The sequence below is a fragment of the Balaenoptera borealis genome (genome assembly GCF_965194805.1).
Source record: "Balaenoptera borealis genome assembly, chromosome: 7".
In the NCBI taxonomy this organism is placed as follows: Eukaryota; Metazoa; Chordata; class Mammalia; order Artiodactyla; family Balaenopteridae; genus Balaenoptera; species Balaenoptera borealis.
Window position 1 is genome coordinate 17,055,639 of NC_138864.1, and position 17,820 is coordinate 17,073,458.

The window sequence follows — 17,820 nt, forward strand, 5'->3', positions numbered from 1 at the left end:
CTGTCCCCCTTCCCTCCCTCCCCACTCCCCAGGGGTAATCATTCTCTTGAGTTTAGTATTTTTCATCACCATGAATATTTTTATATTTTAATCACATACGAGTAAACTACCAAAAAATATACATTTTATATAATTTTAACTCTGTATGAATAATATCATTCTGCATATCATCTTTTGTAACTTGTTCTCAAAAATTAAAAAACTGCTTTGCAAACTACTTTCCTTAAAAAAAAGACGAGGAATTTTATTTAAAGGGTAAACACAATGTTCTTACCACAAAATTAGTTTAGTCAATAACATAATGTAATGTTTATCCTTTTAGAAAGAAAGAGTAATGAAGTTAACATGAAGAAAAAAAGTAAATTCTTTAAAATGTGGTAGAGAGCATTCTTATTGCTAAGTGTGTATAATTAATAACATGCACAGAAGACACGAAGGAAAGAAGATAAAAGTCTAAATTAAATTGCTAAGGAAAATATCATTGTACTTCTAAAAGTATAGAAAGGTAGAGAATGGTCACTTTGAAAAAAAAATACTTTGAAAAAATATAGATATGTCCTTTCAGAGATTCTCTCCACCCAGTGGTACACAGGAAACACTACAATTTTCTCAAAAAGGAATTCGTAGTGAATTCTATTGATAGCTTTCTAAACACTGCCCCCTAATGTTCATACTCAGCTTCTTCTGAAATGACAAGACGACCGTGCTAATAGAAATAATCAGGTCCTTCCTCCCTTGTGATCAGTGCAGCATTTTTGTCCTGTAGACCAGGTTTCACAGACTGAGGCAATCTCAGCCACACAACGGTCAGAATGCATTAGAGTAAACTCCCAACCACTCCAAGGTTACTCTCATCAGCAGTAAGGCCAACATGTGAGTGAGAACAGACTATTTGGGCTTGGAAAGCACTGACAAGACATCAATACCACTGGGAAACATCAGGAAAGTCTAGGATCCCCATAATAACATGTGCAACTTTAGACTGATCTAATCAGTCTCATTTAAAAAAAAACAAACAAACATTGATTACCAAGAATATCAAACTTCTAAAAAAAGAGAGATGGCCCTTGCTTTATATACACACAAACTCATGACTCACAAATGACGGCTGCTTCCAAAAGAATCCGCTGAAATTTAGACTCCCTGATGAGCAACTCTGCTCATGACTCCCACCGCTGCCAATATGATCCACAACAAATGAAAGAGAATAACAAAAATATATATTCTCAAGGAGACCTGTTCAGTGTCTTGTAATCACAAAGTCCATGTCATCACTTAACAATGATACATGTCTAAACAGAGAAAGTGTAGAAGCACTTAATGCCAAGTCAAGAAGCCTGAGTTTTAAACCCATTTGCCGTTAAATAGCTGTGTGACCTTAGGTCCCTTAGCTGTTCTGGGTCTGTTTCCTTATCAGGAAATAAAGGAGAGAGAGCTGTGTGAATGTTTTTCTAACCATTGTCAGGAGGTGGGGATACACAGGAGTACAGAATAAAGAGGGCTGCTTTTTCAGACTACACATGCCTCTCCCCATCACCCCTTCATGCCCCATCCCTATTACCGAAAAGCATATGATACTCCCATTTTCCCCTTAGCTGAGAACTACTGGATTACATAATCTATCTCTAAGGGACTCTGCCACACTAAAATGTTAGTACAGGATCTGAGAACTGGAAGAAAACTTAGGAGATTCTCCAGTCACAAGACAAGGCCCAGAAGAACTTTTGATTCTAACTGTAGTTAGATACAGATGTGAAACTTTGGGAAAGTGTGAGGCTTCCCAAGTGGATTAGCATTTCATTTAGCTGGGTGATGTGATGAAATACATTATTATTCCCAATCTTCACCCTTCCCGGATCCCATGCCCTTTTCCATGCGACTTTGTAGTTCCTGCCACTGGAGTATTATATTTAACCACCTCTTGGTATTAGGCTTGGCCATATGACTTGCCTTGACCAAATGAATACTAGCAGATGTGATGTGAGCAGAGAGAGGCTTTAAACGTGCTTGTGAGATTAAGTTTGTTCTCTTGTGCTCTTGCCTTTCACTATGAGGAGAACGCGTACTTGGTAGCCACTGGTCCAAGGAGTGTAAGACACGTGCAGAGCAGACCTGCAACTTGGAGCCAAACCTAACGAGTCTAGATCAGTTGAATCCCAGCCAATCCACATTTACGACAATGCAAAATAAATACTTACTGTCATGTAAGATTTTGCATTTGTTAGCTATGTAGAATTTTTATGGTTATAGGGTAATTCAGAAGAGTTCACCTATTTTAATATTTTAGACCTCAACATTTCCATTAGATTGTGAGATTTTAAGGAAAAATCTCTCCCTCTCTCACACACATATAAGTATTCGATACACAGACACAAAAACAAAAGTGTGATTACAGATCTATATAATAGTACATCTGAAAAAGTCAGGTCTAGTGGCAAAGATCTACTATGTACAGAACCTATCTCTCGTGCTGCTCAGTAGAGAAGTTAATGATCGCTGGGCTCTTTGATCTAAATCTAAAATAATAACAATTGTCCAAATATTGCAATTACAGCTTATTTTATATGAAAATACCACCACACAGACAATTACACCATGAAAAGCACTATTTATACTAAAGTAATGTGTCACAGTCAAAGTATTATAATATCTCAATTAACCTTAACACACAGAAATAGGAGTATTTTGGTTCTTATAATTTTACGAATAACAAACATTTTTAAGATAACATTTTTGTGGCTTTTATAGTAAAACAAGATATTCAGATACCTATTTTGAGACAAATTTACCGAAATATAAGGAGTAAAGTTTTTGTTTGGTTCTCTTTTAAAATATTTTTTAAATGTACTAGTTCCCTTACTGCCTTAGGAAAAAACCTAAGGCATAGGGACCTAATGACAATAAGTGAATATTTACTTCATGGTATGGACTCTTTTGGTACCTTAAAGCAATGATCATTACGTTAATGCTATGGACGAACTACATAAGAAATAACAGATGAGGCCAACTATGCCCTAACCCCAGGCTATCCTCTGAAAGTTTCTTTGGAAAATGTAAACATAACGTTTACCACTTACACTTATTTCTGAAAAGTAGAATGCAAAAAAAAAAAAAAAAATGGCAGCTATTAAAAACTCTGTACCAAGTTCTGATTATTCATTCATTGAGGTAAGAAACTCCCTACCATGTGCTCTATACTGTGTGCTGAACAAGAGCCTGCAGGATAACGGGGGAGACAGACAAGTAAAGAGTGAAATATGATAGACAACAGCCAACCCAATCTTCAGGGATCGAGAGAAAAAGTCTGCACAGAAGCAATGACATCCAAGGTGAGATCTAAAGGACAAAGACAGAGTCACCGGGTGTGGCAGGGGATTAGTGTTCCAAGCAATGGGAACATCGTGTGTAAAGGCTCTGCCGTGAGAGCGAGTGTGGTGCATTTAGGAGATGCGAGTAATTCAGGTCCAACGTGCTTTATGCTTTATGCTTTTCTGCTTAAACTGTCTATGAAAATAAACCCTTTCCTCACTTCGCCTCTGGGCTCTCCTCCCACCTTGTTGACGATTCCTTCACGACTTCCTTCACTGCGTCATCATCATCTCCTAAACATCTACTCGTGGGAGTGCATCAGGCTCAGCCACTCAGACTCTCCTTTTTCTGGCTCAGCCACTCAGACTCTCCTTTTTCTATCTACACTCACTCTGTAAAAGATCAAATACAGGCTTCAAATACCATGTATTTGCTCATAACTATAAAATTTTACATCTCCTGACTCTTAGATCCAAGCCCTTACTCTACATTTCAAGCTAGACTTGGACTTCACATTCCAAGTCCAACGTGATGTTCTCCCTCCCAAAGCTTCTTTCCACAGTCCTCCTTGACTCTGTAAACAGCAATTCCTCTAATTGCTCAGGTCCAGACCCTAGAGTCATCCTTAACTCTAGTCTTTCTCTGATACTCACATCTCATCCATCTGCAAACTTTCCCGCTTTTCTCAAAAACATTTAGAATTCTATCACTCTTTAACTACCTCGACCACTGCTACCCTAATTCAAGCCCCCATCATCTCTAGCCTGGACTATTTCAATAGCTTCGTAATTGTTCTCCCACTACCCTTGTCCTCAACAGTCTATTCTTAACACAGTAGCTAGAGTGATCCTTTTAAAAATATGTCAGGTCGCATCATTCCTCTGCTTAAAACTCTCCATTAGCTTACAATCTTACTCGAAGTAAAAGCCTAATTCCTTAAGAGCAACCCACAAGCCCTTACTAACCATCATCTTACTAACCATTATCTCCCTGATTTTCTTCCTACTACATTCCCCCTCACTCTGTTTCAGCCATCCCTGCTGGTCCTCAAACAGGCCCAACACAGTCTTGCCCCAGGTCCTTTGCACTTGCTGTTTCCCTTGCCCGAAACCCTCATTGCCAATAATGATACGATTCACTCCTTTACTTCATTCAGGTCTCGGCTTAAATGTCCCCTTTATCAATGAAGCCTTGTCTCACCTCCCAGTATAAAATAGACCCTCCTCACCTCATTCCCCTTGCCCTGTTTAATTTCACTCTTTTGACCTTATCACTACTGCACTCAATTACAAAAAACAAAACACAAAAGAATGTGTTTACTTATTTACTATCTATCTCCTTAACCTAGAATGTAAATCTGCTGGAGAGCATAGATATGTGTTATTCATTGCTGTATCTCAGAACCTTAGAATACTGCCTGGCAGATCATAGGCCTGCAGTAAATATTTGGTGGATGAATTAATAAAATCTGAAAATCTTATAAATTATTCTGACAAAAGCTATTAATGTAACTTTCTATTTTAAGAATAACTTTTTAATATTGTATCCCTAATTAATAGTTAAGTGCTTATAAACTATGTAAAGATAACTAATACAATGACTTTTTTCCCTTTAGCCTAAAGACATACTTATACACACACAAACACACACACAGAGTTCACCATCAAGGGCTGAACAATCTAAAAGACTTTATAGCACTCTTTTCCTTCAGTTGGCTTTAGCACTTTTGAATATATTGAAGCGATATGTTGAGATCCTATGTTATCTTAAAGCCAATTAATATTTCACCTGTAATTCTACATATAAGTTAATAATAGTACCTTGTCAGTATTTGTGAAATATCGATAGAAAAATTGGCAAAACTACAGGCAGACAATTCACAGAAGAAATATGAAAAATGTTCATTTAGGTTAATGTTTTTTAGTGATTAATTTTCAACAACCTAAAATGGCTTGGCAGGCAGGGAGAGCAGAACCACGTCAAGAAAACCAACACTAGCGAGAGGTTTCTTATATACAGAAAGAGACACAGAAACTGGAAAACCTCGCCACTGACGAGGGTGTGGTGCTGAAATACCTGTGATGGAACAGTAGACTATGTGAGGCGCTATCACGTCTATATCTTCATAGCCCAGCCCCATTGCAGACAATTTGCCAGGGACATAGTTTTCCACAAATACATCACAAACAGCTGCAAGCTGAAAGAAGAGGTGAAGATGAGTCAGACTTCTTAAGGGACTTCCCAGCTTTCAACAAACCCCCACATGATAGAATTCTGATTTCAGGAAACACAATTGATCCTCGCTTTGTAAAAGCTCAGAAAAATCACAGGAAAAGTAGAATTACAAAGTATTCTTAGATAAACATGAAGGCTCTGGTCAACTACTTGAGGTATGACTGCCAGTAAAACAATGGCTATTAAAATTTTCAGTTACTACCATGGTATTAAGTGGATTCTGCTTACATAAAATGTAAGAAATATCTAGGCTACATGGTGCATCTAAATATATTCTCAGAAGTTTAGGTAAAAAAATTAGAATATAAGTACATAAAATATATGAAAAATATCTTTTAACCCCTTTAAAATAAAACTAAATACAATGTCTTTACTACTCCATCCTTATTATGTAATATTCCTCATTACAACATGTACATATAGGCACTTAATACATGTAAACATGATTCTGAATTGCTTTCACACTTTCCAGATGCTTTCTTTCCAAAGAGTTTTAAATGTATTTAATGAACTATTTAAAAAAAAAAAAAAGCTGCTAAACTATAACCCAGTAAATCAGTAACTGTCAGAAACAAAACCCCAACTCTGATTCCCAGATCACTGCAACAAGCCATCGTAAACCTTAATCTTAAAATTCTTTACAAAATTTCAATTGTGACTACATATCTTTTGAAAAGTCATCACAAAAATTGTACTAGGTCATCCAGAAAAATTCATTACAGTAATTCTCAAACATATCCAAGTGCCTAATAACTATTCAATAATTTTTTAATTGCCATGTTGACATAGATATATTCTCACACATACAAACTAATATAATAGAATAAGACTCTGGACCAGGGGTGAGCAAACTTTTTTCATAAAATGTCAAAAAGTAAATATTTTAGCCTTTTCAGGCCACATACATTCCCTGTCACATGTTCTTTATTTTTCTTTAACAATCTTTAAAAATGTAAGATTCACCGTTAGTCCATGGGCTGTGCAAAAACAAACTTGATTTGGCCCACACAGTCTGCCAACCTCTGCTCTAGACGGAAAATAACTGAATTTACATAAACTTTAGAAGGAAACATGTAAATAAACGGAGTGCCTGTTTGTTATTGTGTCGCCAGATTTGGAGTGTATACATGGAACTGTTTGACTTAACAAAATTTAGGGGGAGGAGATCTTAGGAGGCATCTCAGGGAAATAAGCTGTTATCCTCCAGAGCTCCTGAAACAGAGGTACCAGGGGCCCACGTGACCACCTGTCAGAAGAGGAATGATACATACATTAAGATACAGGACAGAGAGAGAAAGGTTTTCAAGTATGCACCCCGAATCTTAAGCCATACAGGCATCCTTTCCAAATTTCAGGTGCCAATTACCATTCGAGCTGCTTCTCACATGGGCAACTCTATGCAGTATGCCCCAGGGAGAGCCCAAGTGGAGATGTGTTTATTTTTTGTTAGTGATGCTACCAAGTGTTGCTTGGAAAATGTGGAGGGAGAATGGGTGTTAGTATAAATAAAACACAAAGCTGTTTTTTATTTACAAATGTAAACTGTAGTTACATTGTAATTTATTCCACATATTTTTCTGAGCTTCTGTCTGCTACTTACACGGCACTCCTGCAGGCACTAAAGAAAACAAGCCACATCAAACACATCTCGATTTTTATACCAGTCATCTCTCTGCTGCGTATTCTGCATGGTGCACAGTATAGTACCTTATGCAAATGACATTTGATAAATTATTTTTAACTTTAAAACTCTGTGTGGGTTCCTCAAAAAGTTAAACACAATTAAGATATGACCCAGAGATGCCAATCCTAGGTATATACCCAAAATAATTGAAAGCACAGACTTGAACAGGTACTTGTAACCAAATGTTCATAGCAGCATTATTCACAATAGCCAAAAGGTGGAAACAACCCAAGTATCCATCAACAGACAAATATATCCATCCAGTAAAGTAGAATATTATTCAGCCATAAAAAGGAGCAAAGTTCTGATACATGCTGCAACATGGATGAACCTTGAAAACATTATGCTAAGTAAAATTAACCAGACACACACAAAAGTACAAATATTATATCATTTCACTTATATGAAATATCTAGAATAGGCAAATTCATAAAGACAGAAAGTAAATTAGATGTTATCAGAGGCTGAGGGGAGAAGGAAGTGGAGAATTATTGGTTAATGGATACAGAGTTTGTTTGGGATGATTAAACATAAAGGAAATACACAGCAGTGATGGTTGCACACAATTATGAATGTAATTAATGTTACTGAACTGTAAAGTAAAAATGGTTAAAATGACATTTTATGTTATATATATTATACCACAATTTTAAAACTTTTAACTATATAGGGTATTTGTATTTTTAGATTTCTATACCATCATAAGTCACATTTCAATTCACATAAAGTATTCAGATGGATCACAAACAAATTCACTGTTTCAATAAGACAAGAAAATAAATATAGTGAATAAGTTATATTAATAGAAAAGTATTCAGAATGTATAAACAAAAAACATTGGCCTTCCCTGGTGGCGCAGTGGTTGAGAGTCTGCTTGCCAATGCAGGGGACACGGGTTCGAGCCCTGGTCTGGGAAGATCCCACATGCCACGGAGCAACTGGGCCCGTGAGCCACAACTACTGAGCCTGTGCGTCTGGAGCCTGTGCTCCGCAACAAGAGAGGCCGCGATAATGAGAGGCCCGCGCACCGTGATGAAGAGTGGCCCCCGCTTGCCGCAACTAGAGAAAGCCTTCGCACAGAAACGAAGACCCAACACAGCCACAAATAAATAAAATAAATAATAAAAATGAAGAATTTCTTTAAAAAAAAAAAAAAATTAAAAAACAATATACATGGTATTATCTCATGTTTATCGGGAAAAATGAGTATACAAGGACATAAAGAGATTTGATATGATACACTAAAATATTAATCTTTTTGCCCATGAGCAGATATTACTTGTATAACAACAGAAAAAAAAATTTAAGCTAAGAAGAGGTGTGCTCAGAGTACCATGTAGTATGACTCTCCGAAGTTATAAGAAAAATATGGAAAAGTTGAATTTAGAAGCTAAAGACTTCCACTGATAAAGATGCCTAGTAGCTTTTTTTATTACCCAAGAACTCAATATGTATGCATTATGATACTTACTGATAAAATATCCCTAGAAAAGTGTATAGCGCAGAAGTTATTCTTTGCTCCATTTTATAAATATTTATTTTAAATAAACATATACTATCTATTTACTAGGTACTGATTCTTAGTGAGTCTGCCATCCAACATATTCTCCCTCCCTCTCTCTTTCGGGATATTTACCCATTTCAAGATCATGTATGTTCCCTAAAGTGTTAACTAAGGCATTCGTTAAAATTCTAAACAGTGCAGTGCTAAAATCAGAGACATCACAAATCTCCCTGAGTTATATGGATCTCCACACTATCTACAAGTAATATACAAGTCAGCTGCTTCAGTGGAGACCAAACATTTATCGCATTTCCCTGATACAAGGATCTACTAGGAAATAAAGTGAGGGGGGAAAAAAGACTTGTTCCCAGTTTTGTTGGTGATCACCTCTTCCTCATCTTGGCGCTCACAGATCACCTAATAATCTATTCTAGAATCTTACCCACAATAAGAAACAAGCACAATTTTGCATGTTAGAGAACTCATCATCTTTTCCTTTTCTTCTGGGAAAAAAAAAATCTTCCTTCTACTCACAGAGTAAAAAAACTAAAATCAATTGAAACACAGAATACCTAATTCTGAATTGTCTTCATTAGATATAATTTAGGAACAGACTGGATGAGCAAGATCAGAAATAGAGGGGAAGTGATGATAATAATTTAACCACATTTATCAGTAAAAAAATAAATCATAAAATAATTCTTAAATGTATGTCAAAGAACGTCCTTACTCTTAGATGTATTCTGCAGTCAAATGCTCCTACCCCTGAGCTATACCCCCCAGGAGATGTCTCCTGAAGGATTTAAGGACAAAGTTTCATATCTTTCACTTACTTTCAAATAGTTCAAAATCAGACACACACACCACATGTATTCATATGTAAATAAACAAATATAGCAAAATGTTAAAACTGTTGCATCTAGGCATAGGGTAAATAAGAGTTCATTATACTACTCTTTCCATTTTTCTGTATGTTTGAATTTTTCATAATAAGATGTTGGAGGAAAATAAAACCCATGACACTGCTCTATTGGCCATGATTCACACCCACAATATGGATACTGTTGCTGTCAACTAATTAACATAGAGAATTATTTGAAATATAGATGACGTGTTAGGAAGTTATCAAATCATATTGCCATGAAAATACATAGACTTTTCTAAGCAGAGCTTTCTCTTCTACACAACCCATTTTTGATTAGCCTGGGTGACAAAGGAGTCATACTTTTTGGAGCTCTCATGTATCCAGCTGACTGCTCTGTATAATACTCTGGAACTGTATCTATAAACCAGACTCATTATATTAGCAATCGCAGCCACCAAGTTCTGAATACAAAGGTTGTTTTGCTACTCTTAAGACCAAAAGAGAAATCCATGCCAGAAGGAATAAAAAGACTAGGCAAAAAATAACTTTTCCTCTAGGCTGTAAGATATATAACTTATGAACTGTATAACTAGCTGAAAGCAACAGATATGAAAAATGACTGCAGACAATCTATTATAAAGTTTAATATGAGTTGCAATGTACTTTATTGTTATCAGACATGAAGAGAAACCACGCCCATAGTGAAACAATTTAAAACTGTTACAACCTGGTGGAGGACAGAGGCAGGATCCAAAGAGAGTGAGAAAGACGTCCCAGCAAATTCATTTCTTTTGGTTAGAATTATACGTGTAGGCCTAAAATACTCCAGTGTACACTGATGTCTTAGGAGCAAGAGTTATGAATTCCACCTAACACTGCCCCCTTGAAAAACCCTAATGAACTTGTAAAGTATTTGTTAAATCAAATCTGAAACCTTCACTATTTAGGATAAAATATCAAAATGTTCTGAAATGGAAGCAAAGAAGCAGGAACTGTGAACACTGAAGGTGGAACTGAGAAACATAAACCAGAAAGAGAAGAATTAAGAACAATCTCCTAGATGATTCATCATCATCACCATCATCATCATCATAATAATAACTACTGAAAAAATAAAAAGAAGGGCCTGAGAATGAAGACAATGGGAGTTGAGTCCAAGATGAGGGTCGCTGCCATAGAAAAACAAGGCAGGGTGGGCTTCCCTGGGGGCACAGTGGTTGAGAATCCGCCTGCCAATGCAGGGGACACGGGTTCGAGCCCCGGACCGGGAAGATCCCACATGCTGCGGAGCAGCTAAGCCCGTGCGCCACAACTACTGAGTCTGTGCTCTAGAGCCCATGAGCCACAACTACTGAGCCCACGTGCCACAACTACTGAAGCCCGCGCGCCTAGAGCCGGTGCTCCACAACGAGAGAAGCCACCGCAATGAGAAGCCCGCGCACCGCAACGAAGAGTAGCCCCCGCCTCCCACAACTAGAGAAAGCCCGGACGCTGCAACGAAGACCCAATGCAGCCAAAAATTAAAAAAATAAATAAATAAATTTATTTTTTAAAAAAAGGCAGGGCAATAATAACAGAGAACAATTTAGAAAAATCATATTAAGTTGTAACTGAGAAAGAAAATAAAAACAAGCAAACAAACCTAAGTTATGCTATAGAAAAGATGTAGGAAAACAGGACAGTGAGATCAGGACAACTACCAAGCTTTGGTTCAACATATATCTAGTAAAATTCTAAATTTGTTGGATTGATCCAACAGAACCAGAGCGGATGAACACTGATTCTGATCTTAATAATTAGAAGACGTTATTTTTCAATCAGCCAGATGATAAGGAAAGAAGCATCAGAGCAATGAAGCTAAAGTTGATACTTTGATATAAAACAAATTTGGGGATTTGGTTCTCTAATCAAGGAGATTTACATCCATTACATTTGACTTCAAACTTTTTTTTGTAATTTATTTAATTTATTTATTTATGGCTGTGTTGGGTCTTCGCCACTGCGCACGGGCTCTCTCCAGTTGCGGCAAGCGGGGGCTACTCTTCATTGCGGTGCGCGGGCCTCTCACTGCAGTGGCCTCTCCCGCTGCGGAGCGCGGGCTCTAGGAGCGCGGGTTTCAGTAGTTGTGGCTCGCAGGCTCTAGAGCGCAGGCTCAGTAGTTGTGGCGCGCGGGCCCAGCCGCTCTGCGGCATGTGGGATCCTCCTGGGCCAGGGCTCAAACCCGTGTCCCCTGCCTTGGCAGGCGGACTCTTAACCACAGCACCACCAGGGAAGCCCTAGACTTCAAACTTTAACAAGGATGGCAAACAAGTTTTATCTCACATGATGAATCCACCTTCATGTGCATCGGGAACAATAATAATAGTTAATGCTGAATGAGTGCTTACTATGACTATGGCGGGCACCCTTCTTCACATTTTACACAATATTAACTCAATTCTAACAACCCTAAGAAGTAGGTATTATTATTGTCCCCATTTTGCTAATAAGGGAGCTGAGGCATAAAGAAGTTAAGTAACCTGCCTGAAGTCACATGGCTAGTAAGAAAAGAAGGCAGGATTTGAATCCCAGCAGTAGAACACTGGGGTATGCCCCTAACCATTGTGCTGGCCCCTCAAGGAAAGATGCAAAGATCAGGTCTGCACACATCAGCCATCTGAATAAGTGTTAGAAAAACCTTGGGCTCTACAGTGATGTAGACCTAGGGTTCAAATTTCAGCTCCTCCCTTTACTAGCTATGTGATCTTTAGACAATCACTCAAGCCCCTTGAGACTCATTTCACCTCTTGTGAAAATGAGGATATAATACTTCATTTACAAGGAAAATTCTGAAGATTTGAGAAGATAATACGAATAAAGTACCCAGGCCTAAGATCTGATGCAGGGCAGGCACTCGGTCAATGGACACTAGTACCATAACTGAACACTCTGACACTATGGAGAAATGTTAAACACAATATACCAGAAATTATAAAGCAAATTATACTTAGTATAAAAACAAAGTTAAACTCAAATGGCATTTACAGCAAAATTTCAGATTGCCAACGAAATAATGTTTTAAAACACTTTTACTCATATTCAAATCCCTAATTACAACCCAGGTGACTAGATGCCTTCTATAGAGCATACTGTACCTCTTTGATGATTTTCACCCCTTTTGGATCCTTGATATTAACAGCTATACTCTAAAAATTAAAAATATATATATTAAAATAGTATCTTAAAAATTTTTCTTATTGCTGACAGTTCAATAAGAGCCATTCATATTACAGATTTCTCCTCTTAAAGTAAATGCATTTTCCTCACGAAGAAACATTTAAATAATTTTTACTGATTTTATTTGCAATTCGGATATGTTAGGATGATAGCAAGGATTATAGTAAAAATTTTTCAAATAATAATACCAAATGTAGGCAATTAGCAATCTCCAAAAGAATAACAAATGTAACAAATCAAGTGATTCCTCACTTTAATAAAATTATTTCCATTAAAAACCATTATAAATTCTCAAAAAATATTTTAAGTTAGTAGAGAAGGAAAATTAATAAAAAGCTCTACTGTTTCTACTTGGTAACTGGTGAATGAATAAAATAAAATAAAATTTCACCTTATTGGGAATATTACTTATATCTACAAAAAGGGGTAGAAATAAACAAGCCACAATGATATCAAAAGTTTTGTTATTACAAGAGAATTACACAGGGCTTCCCTGGTGGCGCAGTGGTTAACAATCCCCCTGCCAATGCAGGGGACACGGGTTCGAGCCCTGGTCTGGGAAGATCCCACGTGCCGCGGAGCAACCAAGCCCGTGCGCCACAACTACTGAGTCTGCACTCTAGACCCCGCGAGCTACAACTGCTGAGCCCGTGCACCTAGAGCCCATGCTCCGCAACAAGAGAAGCCACCGCAATGAGAAGCCCACGCACCGCAACAAAGAGTAGCCCTGCTCGCCGCAACTAGAGAAAGCCCGCACGCAGCAATGAAGACCCAAGGCAGCCAAAAATTAATTAATTAATTAATTAATTTTTTTTTAAAAAAAGAGAGAATTACACAAAGAAAGCAAAAAGGGGATAATATTCTTACTTTTTTATTTCGGTTAACACTGAGAAAATAAGTACTTTCTGTCCCCACAAAAGGTGGACCCCAAGTTCGTGTATCATCACCAGCTCCTGAAAATAACAGTATGAACTATTTAACCTTGAAACATCATGAGACATTTCAAATCAACAGGCTTACTCATGTGTAAGTTCACAGATGCCTAAACAAGATCAGTGGAATTAGCAACCTAAAGTGGCCTTGGGACCTTGTTAGAACTGCCCAAACTCTTTACCTGTTCATGTAAATCACTAAATCCTCCCATAGCTTCTTTCACTAAAATCCATCCCTGAAGGTCAAAATCCAGAAGGGAATATCCTACTGGCAGTCTTTAGATTTAATAAATGGCAAGTCTGAGGGGGAAAAAAATTACTCTCCTACTTCGACAAACAAGTCAGCTCTTTCAGTGTTTTTAGCATTAAAAGTGCAAACAAAATGTTGGGTCTACAAAATATTTTTGTTAAATATAATTTAAATCAGGATAATGATAAGTGAGTCTTTATGATAAAGGGGCATCTGAGGCTAGGTATAAAACAATGATAAATATGTCTATTTTTTAAATTCTGTAGCAATAAATCAGAAAAAGCAAAATAAGCTACTGAATAGCAAATGTCAATAATTTAAGATGCTATTTAGAATACAATTTTAGTAGTCTAGGTCTTGCTTCAAATGTCTTGCTTCAAAGCAAAAGTTTAAAAACATCAAAAATAGGGTATTTTATTCTAAACATCTACTTCAAATGATTCTGAAAAGTACTTGTGTTTGATTCAAAGATAACACTATCGAGTTACAGAAAAAAAGTTTTCTTTGCACAAAAAGCAAACAATGTAGATGGAGCTCAGAAAGTGAATCAACAATTAATAGGCACAAATTAGTATCACTTAAATTAAGATTTTTATAAGTTCTGATTAAATACTGATATTAGAAACTAATCACTACCTAAGTATTATTAGCCCCCCAATAAGAGAGAATTTGTGAATATGGGTTAAAGTTTAAATTCTAATCTCATTTAAATGATATAATTAATTTATTAGCCCATTAGACTTTACCCACTGAAACTGATAAGGAAAAACAGACACAGCCTTTTAGAAAACAAAACAGAAGCTAACGAATAGACTCCTTTACTTAAAAACAAAAAACTAAAAACCTCACAAGAGAAAGAGAGAACACAGGACAGAGGAGAAAAGAAGCATTAGTTCTAACTGGGGATGAACTGATAAACAACACAAAGCAATAAATAGTAAGTATCAAACTGAACAGCATGCTCAAAACGTCAGGGAAAAATATAAACTTCAAGAGTCCACAAAGACAACCTCCTAGTAATAAACCGGTTATAGGCTTCACGGAAAAATGTATGTGTGAATCTGGATCTTCAAGATCAGACAGGACCTCCCAGAGGCAGGAGAGAGTCCAGCCACTTCCATTCTTTTGAAGGTCTCAATACATTAAATAAAAAAAAATTTTTGTTTTTAAGAGAGCAATGTCAAGATAAGGCTAAAAGTAGACAGCTTATTTTAAATGTTTACATTCATCTCTTGGGTGGAAATAATGTCAGAAATCTAAACAGGACGCCTACATGGCCTTCCTGCCCCACCTGGTCTTGGTGTATAACCTGGGTTTAAGAGATGCGGAAGGATAGGATAAGTACGGACGGCCCATGAAATGAAATAAAGGTTAAAGGTCACAAACTGGTAAAACTGGCAATTTGAGAGTCATGTTTTATTCGACCCACACACAACTTAAAGTTCTTAACTATCTGCCATGATTTCAAAATCTAGAGATAGTATATAAAAATTCAGACTGCCTTTCTTACATGATATTTCAACACATTCATCCATTCAGCAAATAGTTATTGGGTGCCTACTATGTCACAAACGCTGCTCTCTGCAGAGCAGACGCAGCAGTGAACAAAGACCAACACCCCTGCCCGGGTATGCCTGCCTCCTGGTGACAACCCTGGAATAACAGCAGCATCACTGGCTGCCCAGCCCACGTCATTCATTTAGGTTACCTGCCTGGCCCTGCAGGCACAGCGTTTACACCCACCGAAAGACTCTAAAAAGAGAAGAAAAAAATATACTTAAGCTTGATATGCTCTTTGATTACTCAAGTAAGAATAATCTAAGTCCCAAGTCAGAAAACTGCAAAGAAATTTAATTTAAGAACTGAGGAAGTGGACACTAAAAGAGACTGAAATGTGAAAATACTGCCAAGGGACGTTTCTTCCTATCTGTTGAATAACTATCTCGAAAAAACAAAATATGTAATATGCACATTAAAACGTACTGAGCAAAAGGGTTAAAAGAGAGAGACCAATTAGTAAGAAAAAGAGCAATGAACACCTGCTAGGAACAAAGCTTGATGCCTAGTGTATGGCTATGGGACATAATAAAGGCCTAGACTAAGGAAAGGGTCCCTCAGTGTGGAAATGAAAAAGTACAAAGGAGAAACAGGACTAAGCGAACAGGGAATAGTGATTTCTAAAATTAATAAAATAAAGTAATTCCCTCAGTATTCACGAGGGACTGGTTCCAGCACCCGCTGAGGACACCAAAATTGGCAGATGTTCAAGTCCCATGATTGGCCCTCCATATCCACCAGTACGGCATCCGCAGATTCAACCAACCGCAGATCATAAAAGTACCCAATCTGTGGCTGGCTAAATCCACAAATGCGGAACCCATGGATACGAAGGGCCAACTGTACAAATATTTAACCTAGTGATCAACTGAAATAGCAAGAGAAATCAGATTGGCTATTCTATCTAGAAATGCAAGACCCAATGCTTGAAATTAGAAAGTATGTGGCATTAAAACTGGATAGCAATGTGAAAATTAGAAGTTTTGTGGTACCTGTAAAAGAAACAAAAAGATGTTCAGCTAGAAAGTAAACATTACTCAGCATGTATCCAGCAATGACCAAAAGCGATAAATATCACTGACTGGATAAATGAAGCATTATCTCTGGAAAGCAGGATTCACCAGGCTCTTCCATCACCTGGAGCCTGACAAGCATAGGGCCAGATAAATATAAAATATATAACATTCCCCATGCTGATCAGAGACTCTTCTGCTAACTGCTTTGGCCTCTTGAGAAGATCTATGTAGCAGGAAGTTGAATCTTCTAGATCATGTGTTCTACTTTATAGCGTTTAATCACTTATGGTAAATTAATATGTTGATGTAATTATAAACTAGTCTTTTATGGGTCTTACAGATACATGCACACTATTCAAGGCTAGACCATTTTCACTAATTTGGGAATTCTGTTCCAGATCCATAAGCAACGGATCTTGAAGAATAAATAGTAATGCTAATTTCTTGCCTTCCCTTCATCCCTCAGTGAGGGAAGGTGGCCAGGCCCACTTTAATCTCAGTCTCAGCAGCAAGGCTTGTGTGGGGCTCAGGAGGGCCAGGATCAGAGCTGAGTGTCTGGATATTCCTTACTAGCTGTGTGACCGTGGACAAATCCCTTGACCTCTCTGTGTCTCTGTCTTCTTATTTATAATCTAGGAATAGTAACAGCTCACAGGTTGTTGTAAAGATTGAACAAATTAATACAGGCAAAGTGCTCAGAATTGTGCCTGGCACTAACTGTTGTTATTAGCACCATCATTATTTACGCGTTGCATGTCAGTTTCTACCAGACGCTTCCATGTGCGTGTGAAGGACCTGGCTCGGGCCTTAGCCCTTGGCACGTATAAAGAGTAGAAAGAGATCTAATATTAGTATAGGTTCAGAGGAAAATAAAGAAAGGAGAAGGGGAAATAATCCCTTCATTTCAATTCTCTCCTCATCCCACATACAAGTACATGGACATTTAAAGAACTATTAAAAATATTTATTAGCTTGTTTCTATGTTTTAAAGAGAGCAGTAGTTTTACCTGGTCTTTCCACTTTTATAACTTCTGCTCCAAGATCTCCTAAATTCATAGTAGCAAAAGGTCCTGCCAGTACTCTACAATGTTAACAATGATAGATAAATTCATTACCATCTTTAAGATTTTTATATTAATTCTTTTCTCAATAGTCCATCAACACAGACAAGCTCATATAATGTAAGAATAAACATTGTTAAAACTGTTCAAAAAAGTGATTTGGCCATATGTATCAAGACCTTTAAAAAGTA

General features: G+C 37.3%; 1 protein-coding gene across 16 annotated transcripts in view; it reads right to left on the bottom strand.

The window, feature by feature from the left end:
• SUGCT (succinyl-CoA:glutarate-CoA transferase) overlaps positions 1 to 17,820 on the bottom strand; it is a 792,254-nt gene that overhangs the window by 761,781 nt on the left and 12,653 nt on the right. For 15 of the 16 annotated variants that reach the window (XM_082399856.1, XM_082399855.1, XM_082399852.1 and 12 more), the window contains exons 3-6: positions 17,576 to 17,649; positions 13,681 to 13,766; positions 12,732 to 12,782; positions 5,386 to 5,506 (exon numbers count right to left, since the gene is read on the bottom strand). In XM_082399856.1, coding sequence (XP_082255982.1) covers positions 5,386 to 5,506; positions 12,732 to 12,782; positions 13,681 to 13,766; positions 17,576 to 17,649 — 332 coding nt within the window. The remainder of the gene's footprint in view (positions 1 to 5,385; positions 5,507 to 12,731; positions 12,783 to 13,680; positions 13,767 to 17,575; positions 17,650 to 17,820) is intronic. The other variant, XM_082399847.1, reaches the window with a different exon arrangement.